This window comes from Gekko japonicus, unplaced genomic scaffold, assembly GCF_001447785.1.
Source record: "Gekko japonicus isolate JY-2015 unplaced genomic scaffold, Gekko_japonicus_V1.1 scaffold2006, whole genome shotgun sequence".
In the NCBI taxonomy this organism is placed as follows: domain Eukaryota; kingdom Metazoa; phylum Chordata; class Lepidosauria; order Squamata; family Gekkonidae; genus Gekko; species Gekko japonicus.
Window position 1 is genome coordinate 45,803 of NW_015175423.1, and position 16,648 is coordinate 62,450.

Here is a 16,648-nt window from a genome sequence, read left to right on the forward strand (position 1 = left end):
CATATTAGGCCACACGCCCCTAGTGTAGCCAATCCTCCAAGAGCTTACAGTAGCCCCAGTAAAAAGAGCTCTGTAAGCTCTTGGAGGATTGGCTACACTAGGGGTGTGTGGCCTAATATGCAAAGGAGCTCCTGCTACAGGCCTGAGTCAGACCTTTGGTCTATCAAAGTCAGTCTTGCCTTCTCAGACTGGCAGCAATTCTCTGTGGTTTCAAGTGCAAGTCTTTCACATCATCCTGATCTTTTTAAGTGGAAATGCCGGGGACTGAATCTGGGATCTTCTGCATGCCAAGCAGACGCGTGAACCTCTGAGCCATGGCTCTACCTCCAGTTCTGTCGTGCTGGCTTCTCCTTTTCTGGACACTCACCCAAACCTCTGAGCCTGTGCTTCTTTCTCAGCAGTTTCAGAGAAGAGCCATGTCTCTGTCTGCAGTAGGACAGCCGAATTTGAATCCAGTAAAACCTTGGAGGGCAACAGGATTTTCAGGGGATGAGCTTTTGAGAACGGATTTTTGACTCTCGAAACCTCGTCCCCTGAAAATCTTGTTGGTTTCTAAAGTGCTATTAGTGGACTCAAGTGTCCTGTATAATTAAGCCTATTGTGTCTAACTTTCATGGTCTATCTGAGGCGAAGTTAGTACCTCTTTTACTGTCTGACCGATGTTCCCAACAAGTTCAGTTGCAAGGTACCTCTTGGCTGCCATAACGATCAGGGAGCAAAAGTCTAGCTTTTCTATGTGACGCTTGATGGTTTTCATAATTGAAATTCTCTGTAAATTGGCCATGTTGTACCTTTTTTCTTTTAATGCCAATAGAGGTATTTGGATTGGATTGGACTCAAGTGTAGCTGTTTCTCAGCAGTGTAAGGGTGGGGTTGGGTGGTCAGGATTAGGGAATCTAGCGGGTAACTGGCAAAGTGATACCTGCTTCTACCCTTGGGTGAGGCAGGTTACCTATATAGGTCCCGGTCACACGAGCGGGATACTGCACCACTGAAGGGAGGCAAATTAGAGCTGGCGGGAGAAGAACCGCGGTAGCGCGATCTGACGTGCCCCCGTGGCTCCGTGCTCCGACCTTCGGCAGGCGATCAGATGTACCGCGGTAAAACAGACGTTGCATGTTTGTGCGGATGTGTGGGACGGGGAACGGCGCTGGCTGTGACGGGCTACCGGCGCTTCCCCGATCAGACGCCTGGAGTTGCCGCGTGTCATCCGGAAAGTAGTGCTCTGTTGCTGGTACCTTTTCAACGTGCATTTTCGGGCCGAAGGGACAGATCGGGGACGGGGGCGTGACGCTTCCCAGATGTTGCAGTATGATCGCGCCCGTTTGATGCACCCTCAACCCATCCGTTTCGCGGGGCAAATCCTCCCGTGTGACCGGGGCCATAGTCAAATAAATAGCCAACAAACTGACATGTCACTTGTCCAAAGTGTGAGGTATGTTCTTGCTGTTTGTATACTAATGCAAGTATCCCTAACAATGGAGTGTTCAGCTAGCTGAAGGGGGATCAAAGGGACTTGACTGAACAGCTAGAGATATGAGAAAGAAAACGTCACAGATTGCCAAACATCGCTCTGTAAAGAGTAAGATTTCCTACTGTGTTTCTCTTTTTCTTTTTTACAGATCCTGAAGGCAGTCCTGTGTTCTTGGGTGTAAGTCCAAATCTTTGCAGTAGGTCCATAGACCAACAGTTTTTTCTGAAAGAAGATAAAATGTAGTGTATAAGGCTTAAGGTAACTGGTGAAGGACTAGTTCTTACTTGAACAGCCTGTGTTTGGGCTACCTCACTTCAGACTACAGGTAGGTAGGGACTCATGGGACTGAATGCTCCTCTGTAGAAGAAGAAAAATTCTCTTTCTATAAAAAAACAGTGTGAAGGAATTCCAGCCTTGCCTCCAACCTGCCATGGTTTCCTCCCTCCCTCCCTTTCCCTTTCCCTTTCCCTTTCCCTTCCTTCCTGATTGCCAACTCCAGCTTGGGAAATGTCTGGAGATTTGGGGGTGAAGCCTGTGGAGGGCGGGGTTTAGGGAGGGGAGGTACCTCTGCAGGGTATAATGTTGTAGAGTCCACGCTCCAATAGGGTTGCCAAGTCCTACGTGGCTGCCAGTGGGGGGGACTCCCAATCCTTCCTGTAGGTCTTCTGGTGCGCACGTGAAGTACACATGCCACAATAACATCACCTGGAAGTGATGTCATCACATTTCAGAGGTTGGGGGCAATGCTCTAGGTTTTGGGCGAAACTTGATGGGATTTTGGGCCTCAAAATCATAGAGTTTTGTCCAAAACCTAGAGCATCGCCCCCAATGTTGGAAATGCGATGATGTCACTCCCGGGTGATGTCATCAAGCCCCCTGGGAGGGGGCTTCTTGGGGGTGGGGCTTCCCCAGCCGGCCAGCTGGGCTGTGGTGGGTTGGGCCCCCCAATTTGGGGGGGGGTCCCCTGGCCCCACTGGGGGAATGGCAACTCTACCCTCCAAAGCAGCCATTTTCTCTAGGGGAACTGATTTGTGTCATCTGGAAGTCAGTTGCAATTCTGGGAGATCTCCAAACCCAACGTGGAGATTGGCAATCTTATGATATGCTGTAGCATCTGCCCTATGAAGACTGCATTTCCTCCAGGGGAACTGGCCTCTGGTCTGGAGATGGGTTGTGATTCTGGGAGAACTCCAGACCCTACCTGGAGGTTGGCAACCCTAGGAGCATTCCATCACCTGCCGTCTGCAGAGAGATTGTCTGGGTGTAATTTCCCTTCTCAGCGGGGAAGTCTTAAGTGTAAATCCACACCAGGTTTTTCCTGTTGCTTGTGACCAAACCAGACGTGATTTGTCTGATCTGTGATCATATTTGTCAATATTTTAATTTTCAGTTAAAAGTAGCCAGGAGCTAATTTGATCAGAGAAGCGTTGTGTGTGTGTGTGTGTGTGTGTGTAGTGCAGGAACACACTGGCCGCTAAGGTCTCTGGGAAAAATCTTGGTGAGCCAATGGCTGGGAGGGGGGGCTGTCTCCCCACCAAGGGCACTGTGGCTCCCAGTGAGGTGTGGCTCTCACCCTGTTTGAGTGGGCCTTGTAGGAGCAGATGTGGCAAGCCCATGGCCCTAGCAGCCACTGTGAGTGAGCTAGCAATCTGGACTCATGTGGAGTGGATGAACCACCATGATGAACCAGTTGGATGGTGGCAGCTAATCTCCTGCCTTAGATAGGGCCAGGGCAGCCGGCTTGCTTACAGTGGGTGGTGAGAGAGCCGTCTGCTGCTTTCCTCCCCCTTCCCGGGGTGGGGAGCTAGGTTGGGGGCAGACTTAGGGAGTAGGACCCTTTCCAGGGCTGTTTTTGCCTCCCAGTCCCCACCAGAGTAACTCTTCCTACCATGTAATCTTCCCAGGGCTTTTTTTTTGGTAGAAAAAGCCCAGCAGGAACTCATTAGCATAATAGGCCACACCCAACAGCAGAAACTCATTAGCATATTAGGCCACACCCCTGCTTCTTCTACCTGCTGAGTACACTGAAACAACGCCTGAAAATGAGGGAAAAGGACTGTATGCGGCAAATGTCCCACTGCTAAACGACACCCCGAGCTCAGTCTTTTCTCAAATCAGAGGTCTCAGTCAGCAAGCGTTGAGAAGCAAGGCATTGCAGTGACCAGTTAGTGGGGAAACGCAGCAGAGGCATCTAATGGTGAAATTTGGAATTGCAAGACAAGCAATTTTTGACGCAAAATCTATGCGCTCAAATATCGCAACAAATAGAAACGGGGCAAAGGGCGGTGCAACAGCAATGCAGCTCTAGTGAGAAATCGGTCAATGTCTTTGCTGTTTCACATAGTCTTTGTCTCGTGATAAGGACCTCCGGCATGACGTCAGCATACAAAAAACCCACATGTATCTTCAAGGGCCAGACCTTGTTTTTCTCGTGCTATTTTAAAAAGTCAGTTTCTAGTCTGTAGCTCCTTGAACTTCACAATAATATCTGCCGAGATGCCTACGGGGGCCCTTTTGGATATGTTTATCCGGAAGGCCGAGGTTATGATCTCTTCTGAAGTCTCACATTTTTGCAAGATTCAGATCAGAAAAGGACTGTTTGGAGGTAGAGTTGCTCGCAGTTGAGGAAGAGTTTGTTTGTGTGTGTATGCAATTTAGATAGGAAACAAGTGGTCACAGGAGGGTTTAGCCTTCCCTCCCATAGCACTGCATTCCCTACTGGGTTTAGGAACTGGGTTTAGGAACTGAAAATCAAAACTTTGAGAAATCTGATTGGGGATCAACCATGTTATGACAGGTTGGTACCCAGTCTCCTGCCTGAAAAGCTGAATCTGCTGAATTCCCGCTTTTCAAGAGTTCTGCTTCTCCCCCATAAACAATGTTACTGGCAGTGTTTTATTTATAGTTCAGATTTTAGAGTTCTCCCCCCACCCCAGACCCTTGATGGTAATTTCCTTGCTGGGTGTACTTAATAATGTTTAGAATATTTCTATTTCATTGCAAATGGCTTTGAATCTTTAGAATAAATGGAAAACAAAAGTAATAATATATCTACAGTAACTCATATTTTATTAAAGACAGTGGCCCATTATGCATGCACGGCTTACTGCAGATTTTCAGAGCAGTCAGCCTTTAATCTTGACTTTGGATTCTGGGCCCGCCTTATGCACCATTCTTTTTCCTCCAGTGCAGGGCTCTTTTTGTAGCAGGAAATCCTTTGCATATTAGGCGACACACCCCTAATGTAGCCAATCCTCCAAGAGCTTACAGAGCTCTTCTTACAGGGACTACTGTAAGTGTGTGTGGGGGGTGTCCAAACTTTTTCTAAAAAAATTACAGAGTTGCTCTGTCACAGCTGTGCAGTAGCATCCAGCAAGCACCTTCCATTTACCCCATGGTTCAGGTTCTGCATGTGCATTTTAGCCTTAGTTCATTGAATGAGAGGGAACAGAAAGGAATGCAGGCAAAGGGGGAAATCCTGTTGTTGAAACTGAAGACATTTTTTTAAATCGGCACATAAAGCGCTCTCAGTTAACAGAAAACAAACCAATGCAGAACGACAAAGAAAACTCGATGGACATGCATGGTGAAAGCAAGGGAAAACACGTGTGCATAATAGGCCAGTATGTATGAAAAATAGGGTATTACGAAAGAAAATGTTAGCACCGACTCACACAGTCCCTAGGAGTGCCACGCTGCAACCCAGAGATGTCCCCCTTTATCTTTCCATTTACCGCTGAATCAGGAGATGACGTAGTAGCTATGGCATTTGTGTAGACCTGTTCCCCTCCCTATTAGGATTGCCAGCACTGCCTCAGCAAATGCTGGGAGATTTTGAGGGCAGTGCCTGGGGAGGGTGGAGTTTGGGGAGGATGTGATGTCCTTTCTGGGTGACGCTCTAGGAATTTAATCTCTGTGGTAATGACCTTAGAGATCTGGGTAACTTCCCAAGGCATCACCGTGGAGGCCATGTTTTTCCTCCTGCTCTTCAGTTTCTTGAGAATGGGGGATTGGGTCTGAGGGGTGGGGGTTTACCCTCCATCGGTGGGTGAAATGGCAAGCCCACCTCCCCTCCTTGCTGCTGAAGAGTTCCTAATATGTTGCATTGTTTGTCCAGCTAGCATTTTTATCTTGCCCTTCCTTGTGCATGGTCCATTTTGATTTCACTACAACTGTGCTGTACAAAGTCCTTGTATCCCTCACATGTTCTGCTGATAGATTTTATTTATTTTTATTTATTTATTTTTATTTATTGTTCGATTTATATCCTGCCCTCCCCAGAACGGGCTCAGGGCGGCTAACAATTTGGGCACAAAGCCAAGGTTAAACAATTAGGGCACAAAGCCAGTACTTTTAACAGGTTAGTAGGAATTGTTGTGTTCCAGTGGGACATTGCTGTAGGGGCTTATTGGCTGTAGGAACAGGCATGATATTGATTTGACTTTTACCCTGGCTGTACTTCAGAGAAATTGTCCTACTTTATCCTTGCTACTGCTTGTGAGATGGGTTATGCTGAGACATGACTGACCCAAGGTCATGGCAAGTAGGAGTTTTTGAAGCCAGGTATCCCCCCCTTCTATTATTCGAATCTACTGGACAACTTTTTTTCTACTTTTCAGAACAAGGAAGGGGAGGCGGGGAGAACACAGCCTAAAACATGGCGGCATCAGCCGACACCTCGGTTTTTTCTGTTGGACAAAACCACTTCTTGCAGAATGATTCATAGTACAGTTATTGTGGAAGTGGATGGAGATGATTCTCTGGCAAAGGATCAGGGTATTAATAATCATCGGTGTGGCAACTTGATAGAACACTATTTATTTACTGTAAATCTTTTTGTAGAAAAAGCCCAGCAGGAACTCATTAGCATAATAGGCCACACAGTTTATTGAGATAGGTGCCCAGGTCATCATATGACACGCTTTGTGTCAGGAATGGGGGTTTAGGCGGGAAGACAAACTATTATACCCAGTTCATACAGGTCCCCCTGATGGGCGCAGACCAATAAGCAAAAGCAAGCAAGTGCGCTCAAAAGAAAACGGCCCTTGGCTCTCAGCGGGAAAAAGCGGCGTGGCCGAACATGGCTTCAAGGCCACAGCAGAGATAACGGGAAGAAACCTGGAGCGCATTCCAGGGGGGGGAGGGAGGGGAGCAGTAAAAAGGAAGGGGAGCGGGGAGAACACAGCCTAAAACATGGCGGCATCAGCCGTCACCTCGATTTTTTCTGTCGGACAAAACCACTTCTTGCAGAATGTTTCATAGTACAGTTATTGCGGAAGTGGACGGAGATGACTCTCTGGCAAAGGATCAGGGTATTGATAATCATCGGTGTGGCAACTTGATAGAACACTATTTATTTACTAGGGAGATGCCCACCAAATAGTGGGAATCTGTCTGGGTGTATAGATGGCTGCCACCGGGTGCTGGCAAAAGCCTATGTCAGCTTCCCTTCCCAGCATGCTTTGCCCCATCCTTCGCTCACTTCGTTCCTGTTTCCTCCTCTTCTTCTCGATCTTTTGTGACTGTTGCCTCTGTCTATTGCTTCATCCACAGGGCTGGTTCAAGGTATTTTCTGGTTCAAGGTTGCCTCTGTCTATTGCTTCATCCACAGGGCTGGTTCAAGGTATTTTATCACCTCCGAGCGTGGTACATCCATTAGCAAGCCTATGAGGGGGCACCAGTCACTTCCCCTGACTGGGAGCAAACTGAGCCCTTGTGGTGTATCAGTGCCCTTCGTATTGTTCTGCCCCATGAAGCTGCCTTATATTGAAACAGCCTGAGAGTCAGTTTGGTGTCGTGGTTAAGAGCGCGGACTCTAATCTGGGAGAACCGGGTTTGATTCCCCCCCTCTTCCGCATGCAGCTGTTGGTGTGACCTTGGGTCAGTTATAAGTTCTCTCAGAGCTGTTCGCTCAAGAGCAGTCCTCGAAAGAGCTCTCTCAGCCCCACCTACCTCACGGGGTGTCTGTTTTGGGGTGGAGAAGGGAGATTGTAAACTGCGCTGAGATTCCGAGTGAAGGGCGGGGTATAAATCCAATCTCCTCCTCCTCTTCTTCTTCCAAAGTCAGCGGTGGCTCTCAGGAGAGGTCTTTCACATCACCTACTGCCAGATACTTCCAACTCGAGATGCCGGGGGTTGAACCTGGGACCTTCTGCATGCCATGCAGATGCTCTTCCAGTGAGCCACAGCCCCTCCCCACAAGTGGTTACTTGGGTGGCTTGGCCTCAGATCTGCCTGTGCTCACCGGCACCTCTTACCATTCGGTCATCTCTCATTAATGTCACTCTTTTCTCGATCAAGATGAATCTGAATGAAACTGAGAAAATGATCTCTACCATGGAACACTTCCATAACCAGCCCTACTTCTGGGACCTGCTGTACTCGCTGCCGTGGCTGCAGAAAGGCAGTCTTTCCCAAGGACACAGGATCGAGTATCTATCAAACCTCCTGCATACCATTCAGAAGTAAGTTCAAAAGCCTGGATTGATGTTATGGGGAGGTATTGATTCTGAATGTTTGGTATGTGTCTTTCTCATTTTCAGGGTTGGCTGAAAGAGCTTCCCAGGAATGAAGGCAAGTTCTTGGCTGCAGTATTCCAGTGGCTTCCTCAATTCTTTTTATTCTCATTTGTTGTAGGAGCTCAGCTCAGCTTCTTCTATGAACTCTACAAGTTCAGGGCCAAAATACAAGTTACATGCAGGGCTATTTTTGGGCAGGAACGCACAGGAACGGAGTTCCGGCTGGCTCCCGAGTTGGCCATGCCCAGCAGGAACTCATTAGCATAATAGGCCACACCCAACAGCAGAAACTCATTAGGATTGGCTACATTAGGGGTCTGTGGCCTAACATGCAAAGGAGTTCCTGCTACAAAAAAGGCCCTGGGTTTGGACAACAAACCAAGGTAAACAGAATAAGAAGCAAAAGGTGGGTGTGGCTGGATGACCACATTTCTGGTAACATGGGGGTGCAGCCTAATATGCTAATGAGCGGTGCTGTCAAGGTGTGGCCTAATATGCTAATGAGCTTCTGCTGTTGGGTGTGGCCTATTATGCTAATGAGTTCCTGCTGGGCTTTTTCTATAAAAAGAGCCCTGATGCAAACCCGTTCCTTGCCCATTCCTGCCCAGAAATAGCCCTGCCTTTCTAGTCAGTTGCCCAAGTTGTAGGAGGCAGGGAGGCAGGTTGTGATGCATGAGACGGCTTGTGGCATCAGCAACTGGGATCAACAGGATAAATCAACCACATTTGCTGAGGGCACCACTTACAGGGCCCCATGCCCCCTACCAGAGATCATCCTTTGATGGTGTCATCCTTTCCATCATAACGCATGATGAATGTCTGAAGGTCCTGCTTTAACCATCAATGGTGTTTTCTAGTTGTAGACTTCCTGTTCCGGACGTCCATCCCAAGCCCCTCCCTCTCCATTGGATATTGTGATAACTAGACATTGGTTTGGATCTCGCCTAGAATTCACATGGCTGCAAGCAGGGGGGGGATGGTTTTTGCAGGGGGGGGATGGTTTTTGCCTCCTGCGGCAGCCCCGAAGGCCTTCTGAAATTCTGCTGTCGGTGGACAGTAAGCTGAGAGGTGGGAACTAGATCTCCTGTGGGATAGTGGAATCAGTAAAAATTGCTGTTATGTATTGGGATCGAATCATCCCTGATTGAATCACCCCAGAGACTGGCTGAGCTTGGAGCACAAGAACAATAGCCGACCAGGACTCTGGAATAAACCAATCAAGTAGTAATGTTATGTAAATTGCTTATCACTTGGAGTGGGGTGTGTTTGGGTGTGGCAATTGCATGCTGTTTAACAGAGCTGAGGCTCTGGAGTCTCGTCTTGCGCTTGCTGAAAACACAAAGTTGAGCTGATGACTAGACTCGAGCCTGCTCATCCATGGAACCCACTATTTAACAATTGCCCTTCCTGTATCCATGGAAATTTAGTCAAGAGCCAAGCCATTACCCAAAACGTGATTCTCACTGAAAACACAGGCCTCATATTTCCCCTTGATAATGTGTAGTGATTAAACTCATTGTGACATTTTCAGGTTTTCTTTCCTCTGCCACAAGCGCCACTGCTAGACCGTTTCCACAGTAGTGAAATGCCCCACATTGACATTTTTAAAACAGCGCATTATGTGAAATTTTCTGCAGTAGATTTTTCCTCACCAGGCACAAACCCAAAGTTTTATCCTTCTAACCCGCATTTTTGGGACTTGCTAAAACTGGGGATTCAAAAAATGTGGGATAAGAAGGAGAAAACTTCAATTTTGCGCCTGATGAGGAAGAATCTACAGTCATTCACTTAACACTGGAGAAAAAATGCCATTTCTCTGCCAGGCCATTCTTAAAGGCAAACACTCCCAGTTCGTCCGTCTGACTCCTTCTGCTTCAAAACAAAATATCGACACAAGATTCTTGCTTGTAGATATATTTATGGTCCAAGATACAAATAAAACAGTCGAAGATGTACCGGTTACACAAACTTTTCGATAATTCTTTCTCAAGACTGGACTTATATTGAAGCTATCAGAAAACACAAAACAAAGCAGTCGGTCAAACATCTTCAGCAAGATCACACAAAATACAATTGCTCCTCAAAGAATGGTAGAGAATTCTGTACACTAGATAATTTTAGGCTGTGGTCACACGGAGCATTAGCCACGCTACAGAGACGGAAGATACGCCTATTTTCCAGATTTTCCAGGCGCAATCAAACCACAACATCTGGGAAGCGTAGAGCTCCCATGGCGAACCTGAGGCTTCCCGCTGAAGATGCGCCGTAAAAAACTAGTACCTCCGAGGTACTAGTTTCCAGAAACTGCGGGGCAAGGGCGGGTGTCTGATCACGTTTCCGGTGGTAGCTCGTGGCATCCGGCGCCCGCCCATGTCCTGTCACGAAAAGGTTTTTTTCCCCCAAGTCTCCACGGGATGTGCACAAGCACCCAACGGTGCATGCGCACAGTTTGGTTTAAAAAAAAGCAACAACCCCCGCCCCGCTGCTTCTTTGCCCCGCCGCAGGATTGACATATGATCAGCACCTCCCCCCGAACCACGGGACGTCGGTGGGACATTTGATCCGGCGGCTGTGCGGTAGTTCGCTCCGGGCCAAACAGCCACGCCCCCCCCGCGATATCCGGCCCATGTGACCGGGGCCTTAGTTTGCTTACCCACGCCTACAAGCTCAATTTCCAGCGCTGAAAGGTCCCAACTCTGGCACAGCGTCAATCTCTCCAGTGAGGTGTTTTGGCTTTCACAACCCTGAATGGCATGCTCACAATAAGTCTCACCACTGAGGTGTTTCCAATTAAGTGTACAAAAGTTTTTTAGGCTCTCTTAAACCAGTACTACATGTATGCTATCCAGTTAGATAAATGCAGACAAATCCAAACTTACATTAAGACCAGTTGGTGCGATAGAACGAAGTTTATGTATAAACTATGCCTCTTTTTGTAATAAAATGTGATCAATATCCTCAGTATTATAGTTATGTGGTTTATATTGATAAATAACACAGTACCTTAAACTTTCAGGGGCATGTCCTTTTTTGTGGCAGAAAAATCTGCTGAGGAAAATTTCACATAATGCACAGTTTTAAAAATGTCAGTGTGGGGGATTTCACTCCTGTGGAAATGGCCCTAGTGGTGCACGGTCTGGAAATGTACGATGTGCAGAGGGGAGAAACCTGGACTTATTCTGATTTCTGTTTCATTAACTTTTTTTGCCCTTATGTGTCAAGGATTGGCTTTAATCATGTTATGAGCTGCATAGAACGTCTGTATATTCCACTTTCCAGGGACCGATGAACTGCCCTTGATTTTATAACCTTGCCTGCCCTTGCTGTTCGGTCCTTACTGTCTTCCCCACCTGTCAGCAGAAGAACATTTTTTACAAATAGCTATTAAGGTCGTGTGCCACCAAGTTGCAACCAGTGTTCCCTCTAAGCTGAGTTAGTGTGAGGTAGCTCAACGTGTTTTAGCCTCCAGCTCACACATTTTTGTCTTAGCTCAGGAAGGAGGGCTCCAGAGCAAACTGATTTGTGCAGTAGCTACATCGCTTGCTCACAATTCTAATGCCAGTGGCTCACAGAGTAGAATTTTTGCTCACAAGACTTCACAGCTTAGAGAGGGAGCATTGGTTGCAACCAACTCATGGCGACTCCACGCAGTTCCACCTTGTAGGATTTTCAGTGTAAGTGATGAGTAGAGGTGATTTGATGTTGCCTCTCTGCATAGCAGGCCTGGTCTTCCTTTGTGGTCTCCCATCCAAGTACCAACCAGGGCCGACCCTGCTTAGCTTCCAAGCTCTGATGAGATCGGGCTACTGTGGGCTGCTACCGTGACTATGGAGTGGAGTATTTACACGAACTAGAATTAGTGTTATTTGATAATGCTGTATTTCATGTCTTTTCTGTTTAATGTGTGTTATATCCTTTTATGTGGTGGGGAATTGATATTTTGTTTTTTTGTGATCCCAGTTCTTTGGTGTTCTTGGAAGATTTAAATGTAATGCCATCAAACCAAAGACCATACAGTGTCCTGAAATTAGGTCTGACTGTGATGACTGCAGTTTTGGAAGCCTGGAACGGAGAAGGTATTTAGCAATTTTCATCTCCACTCCCCCCTTTTGGTTTCCATTCAAAGTAGGCATAATTATATATATACAAGAAGCTGATCCCCCCCCCTGGCCGATTCCCCCCCCCCACGGGCACTGGTGGCAAGGCCTGAGCGCCTCCCAGCCGCCGGGCCACCGCAGAATTCCCAGACCGTTCTCTGCGCATGCGCAGGGAATGCTCTTACTTTTGGGGGGGGATTTAAATATCCCCCGTACAGTTTTTAAAACTTTTTAGATTTTTCTGCACACCTGGGGACTTCCCCAAGTGTGCAGGAAAATCTCCCTGCCCCCCAAGTGCCCCTGATGTGCGGATTTAGATATCCGCATGGAGGGGGCAACTTGGCTATTAGATATATAGATATATATAAAATGGGACCCCCGCTCCCCCCCCCCCCCCGACGCTCATTACTCTGTGTACCAGCTCTATAATCCACACAGCTGAACAACCCCACCTGGTCGGTGCCTAAGGCACCATCTGATTTTAGCTTTGATTATTATTGTAGATTTTTTAATAACCTGTTGTTTTAATTTGTTGTACCCCACTCTGAGCCTTGCTACACAAGGTGGGTGTGTGTGTTTAGAAATCTAATAAAATAAATAAATGAATCATGTGGAATTGGAGTGGTCTGGATTTTTAAGGAGCAAACCTAAGTAACCCTACTCAGAATCTTACTTGGGTCCATTCAATAGGGCTCACTCAGGTTGCCAGCCTCCAGGTGGGGCCTGGAGATCTCCCGCCTTTACAACTGATCTCCAGCGGACAGAGATCAGCTCCCCGGGAGAAAATGGCTGTTCTGAAGGGGGGGCTCTATGGCATTGTACCCTGCTGAGGCCCCTCTCCTCCCCAAACCCCGCCCTCTTCCGGATCCACCCCCAAAGCCTCCAGGTATTTTCCAACCCAAGCCTGGCAACCCTAGGGCTTACTCCCAGGGAAATGTTCTCAGCATTGCACAGTAGTTGGCTCATGTCACAAGGGGCAAGGAGAAGGTTGCCAACTCCAGCTTGGGAAACTCCTGGTGATTTGGGGGTGGAGCCTGGGGAGGATGAGACTTGGGGAGGGAAAGGGCAGGGGATAATGCCATAGAGTCCACCCTCTAAAACTGCCATTTCCTCCAGGGGACCTGTTCTCTGAAGTCTGGAGACCGGTTGTAATTGTGGGAGGTCTCCAGGCCACCCCTGGAGGCTGGCAATCCTATATGCAGGGGAATATTTATTTATTTATTTATACTTTCGGTTTATTGATTGCTCTTTCCTACACACCTGCGGGCTCAGAGCGATTTACAGTTACTCTTTGACAATTGGACTAACAGTATTCGTGGGGGATAGGGAAGACAAACATACAGCATTTTTAATTACACACACATTGCAGCTAGCTGGGGCTTCATCTGCGGGCTGGATCAGTCATGTTCCGTGTATTCTTGTCGGCTGGCTGATGACGTCAGGGCTTCTTGATGTCGTGCTGCCACACTGCCACCGCCTGGCCGACTCACTCCACTGCAGGGAAGCCGAAAGAAGCTCTTTCATCTTTCGATCTCGCCGTGCCTTCAGAAGTGACACTCGGCAGCTAACACCTTCCCAGAGGGAGTGGTGTGCCCACCCCCTTACGGGTGGTCCCCAATTTATCTGCTTGCCAAAGCTTTCGAATCGCTGGGTAGACGATGAGCTAGGACAAGGCTGTCCTGATTCTGTGACCAGCCACACCACTATACTTTCTTTCCTATGAGGGCCTAGTATCACTCATTCCTTTGTGGGAAAGGAAAGCTTGGTGTTTGAGGACATGGAGACAGTTACTTGCCCTCCACCTGGGAGTTAAAAAGCTGGCTGTCTCTGTAATATACAAGTTCTCCCCGCATATAACCTGCCTATCAAAATGATCAGCCCTTTATGGTAAAGTTAGGGTTGCCAGGGGCTACCTGGCTGCCGGCGGGGGGTGGGGGCCTTCCGGTTCCTCATGTGGTGCACATGTGATGTGCGCGTTTTGCAGTGACATCACCAGAAGTGATGTCATCGTGTTTCCAACATCGGGGGCGATGTTCTAGGTTTTGGGCAAAAGCCTATGGATTTTTTGGGCCTCAAAACCATAAAGTTTTGCCCTAAACTTAGCGCGTCACCCCTGATGTTGGAAACGTGATGACGTCACTCCCAGGCGATGTCATCGAGCTGGTGCGTGGCGCCGGGAGGGGCTTCCTGGGGGTGGCCAGCCAGCTAGGCCATGGCGGATTGGGAGAGCAGCCCAAGGTAAAGCTGATGCGCTTATTGTGGTAACCGAGGCTTAAACCAGATGTGATTTCTGCAGCATTTTAGAAAGGGAAATAATAGTCCCGATATAGATCAGGGCTATGGTCTCCTCTAGGGCAAATTGGGACTTATGCTTCCCCCCTCCAATGCTAGTTTGCTGATTGAAACCAGTTGCTCTTTCCTATTGTTATTAGCAATGGGAGGGGGGGGAAGCATTCGCCTTCTTTTTTGCCAGTCTTAGGCTGCGATCACACGCACAATTAGACCCGACATAGGCGCAAAGTTTGGTGTAGTGGTTAAGTGCGCGGACTCTAATCTTGGAGAACCGGGTTTGATTCCCCACTCCTCCACTTGCACCTGCTGATGTGACCTTGGGTCAGTCACAAGCTCTGGCACAGCTGTCTTTGAAAAAGAGCAGTTTGTGTCAGAGCTCTCTCAACCCCACCCACCTCCCAGGGTGTCTGTTGTGGGGAGGGGAAGGGAAAGGAGTTTGTAAGCCGCTCTGAGACTCCGAGTGAAGGGCGGGGTATAAATCCAATCCCCTTTACTAGGGAGGTCTGGTTTTACTTTAAAGTGTCCCTTTAAGTTTATCTTTTCTTCTTCTTCTTCTCTTCTTCTTTCTTCTTCTTCTCTTCTTTTCTTCTTTTCTTCTTCTTCTTCTTTTCTTCTTCTTCTTTTCTTCTTCTTCTTCTTCTCTTCTTCTCTTCTTCTCTTCTTCTCTTCTTCTCCTCTTCTTCTTTTCTTCTTTTCTTCTCTTCTTCTTCTTCTTCTTCTCTTCTTCTTCTCTTCTTCTCTTCTTCTCTTCTTCTCTTCTTCTCTTCTTCTCTTCTTCTCTTCTTCTCTTCTTCTCTTCTTCTCTTCTTCTCTTCTTCTCTTCTTCTCTTCTTCTCTTCTTCTCTTCTTCTCTTCTTCTCTTCTTCTCTTCTTCTCTTCTTCTCTTCTTCTCTTCTTCTCTTCTTCTCTTCTTCTCTTCTTCTCCTCTTCTTCTTTTCTTCTTTTCTTCTCTTCTTCTTCTTCTTCTTCTCTTCTTCTTCTTCCTGGCAGATTTAAAGGACGTGATCAGACAACAACATCTGGGAAGTGCCCCGCAGCCATTGGCAACCTGTTCTGCTCCGCTGCAGAAGCAGAGTTAAAAGACACCGGGGAAAATCCGGTAGTAAACGGGTTGCGACGGGCCACGGATGGACTTTCCTGTGTCTGATCGCTCCAGCACACTCTCATGGCACCGGGATGGTCTGATCAGGCCCTCCCGTGCTGTTGTTCCTCCCCTCGCAGTATGCGCATCATTGCAAACTCCATAGGGTGCGGAGGTGTGGATTCATCAATCCCTCAGTTAAGTGCATGGGGGGGGAAAGGCACAAAAAAGAGACTCACCCGCAGTTGCGTCTGATCACACACTGATGGTCTGCGCCCGCAGCTTCAGCGGGAGGCGTGATTGTGCAACTGCGGGTCAAATCCCTCCAGAGGAAATGGCCTCGCTCCCCCTCCCTGTTTTTTCTGGCAGATCATGCGGAGGAAAGGGTGAATCCCCTCTCCCCTTGCCCGATGGCTGCAATCCAAACCAGAGCCCCCAATTTCCTTTAAAAATGGGCTGGGAAGATTTGTTCACCAATCTTGCAGCAAAAGGTCTGGTTTAGCCTTTGGTGGCTATGAAAATCCAAGTTTAGAAGGCTAGTAATCCTTATTTTGATATTTTACCGTGAATGATAAACCATGCAGTGGGCTACTTAAGCAGAATAAGGCAGGTTGAGGTCCGGAAATCTGTTTCTTGTTCAAATGTATACATTCCTCTTTTCCAAAACGGACTCTGGGCTAGGCACAGTAGAAACAGTCATACAACTACTAAAGAGTTCACAGCTCTATTTGCACAGTTCCCTGAAAATGTTGTGGCTATCTATGGAAAATGTAGCACCTCGAGTGCAATACTCAGCAAGATTATACCCTACTCACCCCCTTGCTTTCAGTAGATTTTAAAAGGTGTAACTTTGCTTAGGACTGCAGTCCTGATGTAAAAACAGGGATGGGCATGAACTGGCTCATGAACTAAAGTCTGTGATGAATTTCAGTCAGTTTGTAGTTCATGAAGTGAAGTTTGTGGTAGGTCAACTGGCATAAACTTTCCATGAACGTTCAAGCTGTTCACGGCCATTTGTGGCAGTTCGCGAACACTCAATCTAAATGTTTACCAGACTTCAAAGCAACAGGGGGAAGGAACTTGGAGGGTGAAATATACTGGGTTCAGATGCGGTCAAGTGACCAGCTCATAGTTTATTAGTGATTCAGCAAGAGAAAGAAGACTGAGAAACCCCTGGCCGAAGCAG

The 16,648-nt window shown here is 47.7% G+C and overlaps 1 protein-coding gene across 1 annotated transcript in view; it reads left to right on the top strand.

The window, feature by feature from the left end:
• ABCA13 (ATP binding cassette subfamily A member 13) overlaps positions 1–16,648 on the top strand; it is a gene marked incomplete at its 3' end in the record, with an annotated part of 314,376 nt that overhangs the window by 19,384 nt on the left and 278,344 nt on the right. The window contains exons 5-7 of the mRNA XM_015425808.1: positions 1,623–1,651; positions 7,775–7,938; positions 15,603–15,637. Of these exons, the coding sequence (XP_015281294.1) occupies positions 1,623–1,651; positions 7,775–7,938; positions 15,603–15,637 (228 nt within the window). The remainder of the gene's footprint in view (positions 1–1,622; positions 1,652–7,774; positions 7,939–15,602; positions 15,638–16,648) is intronic.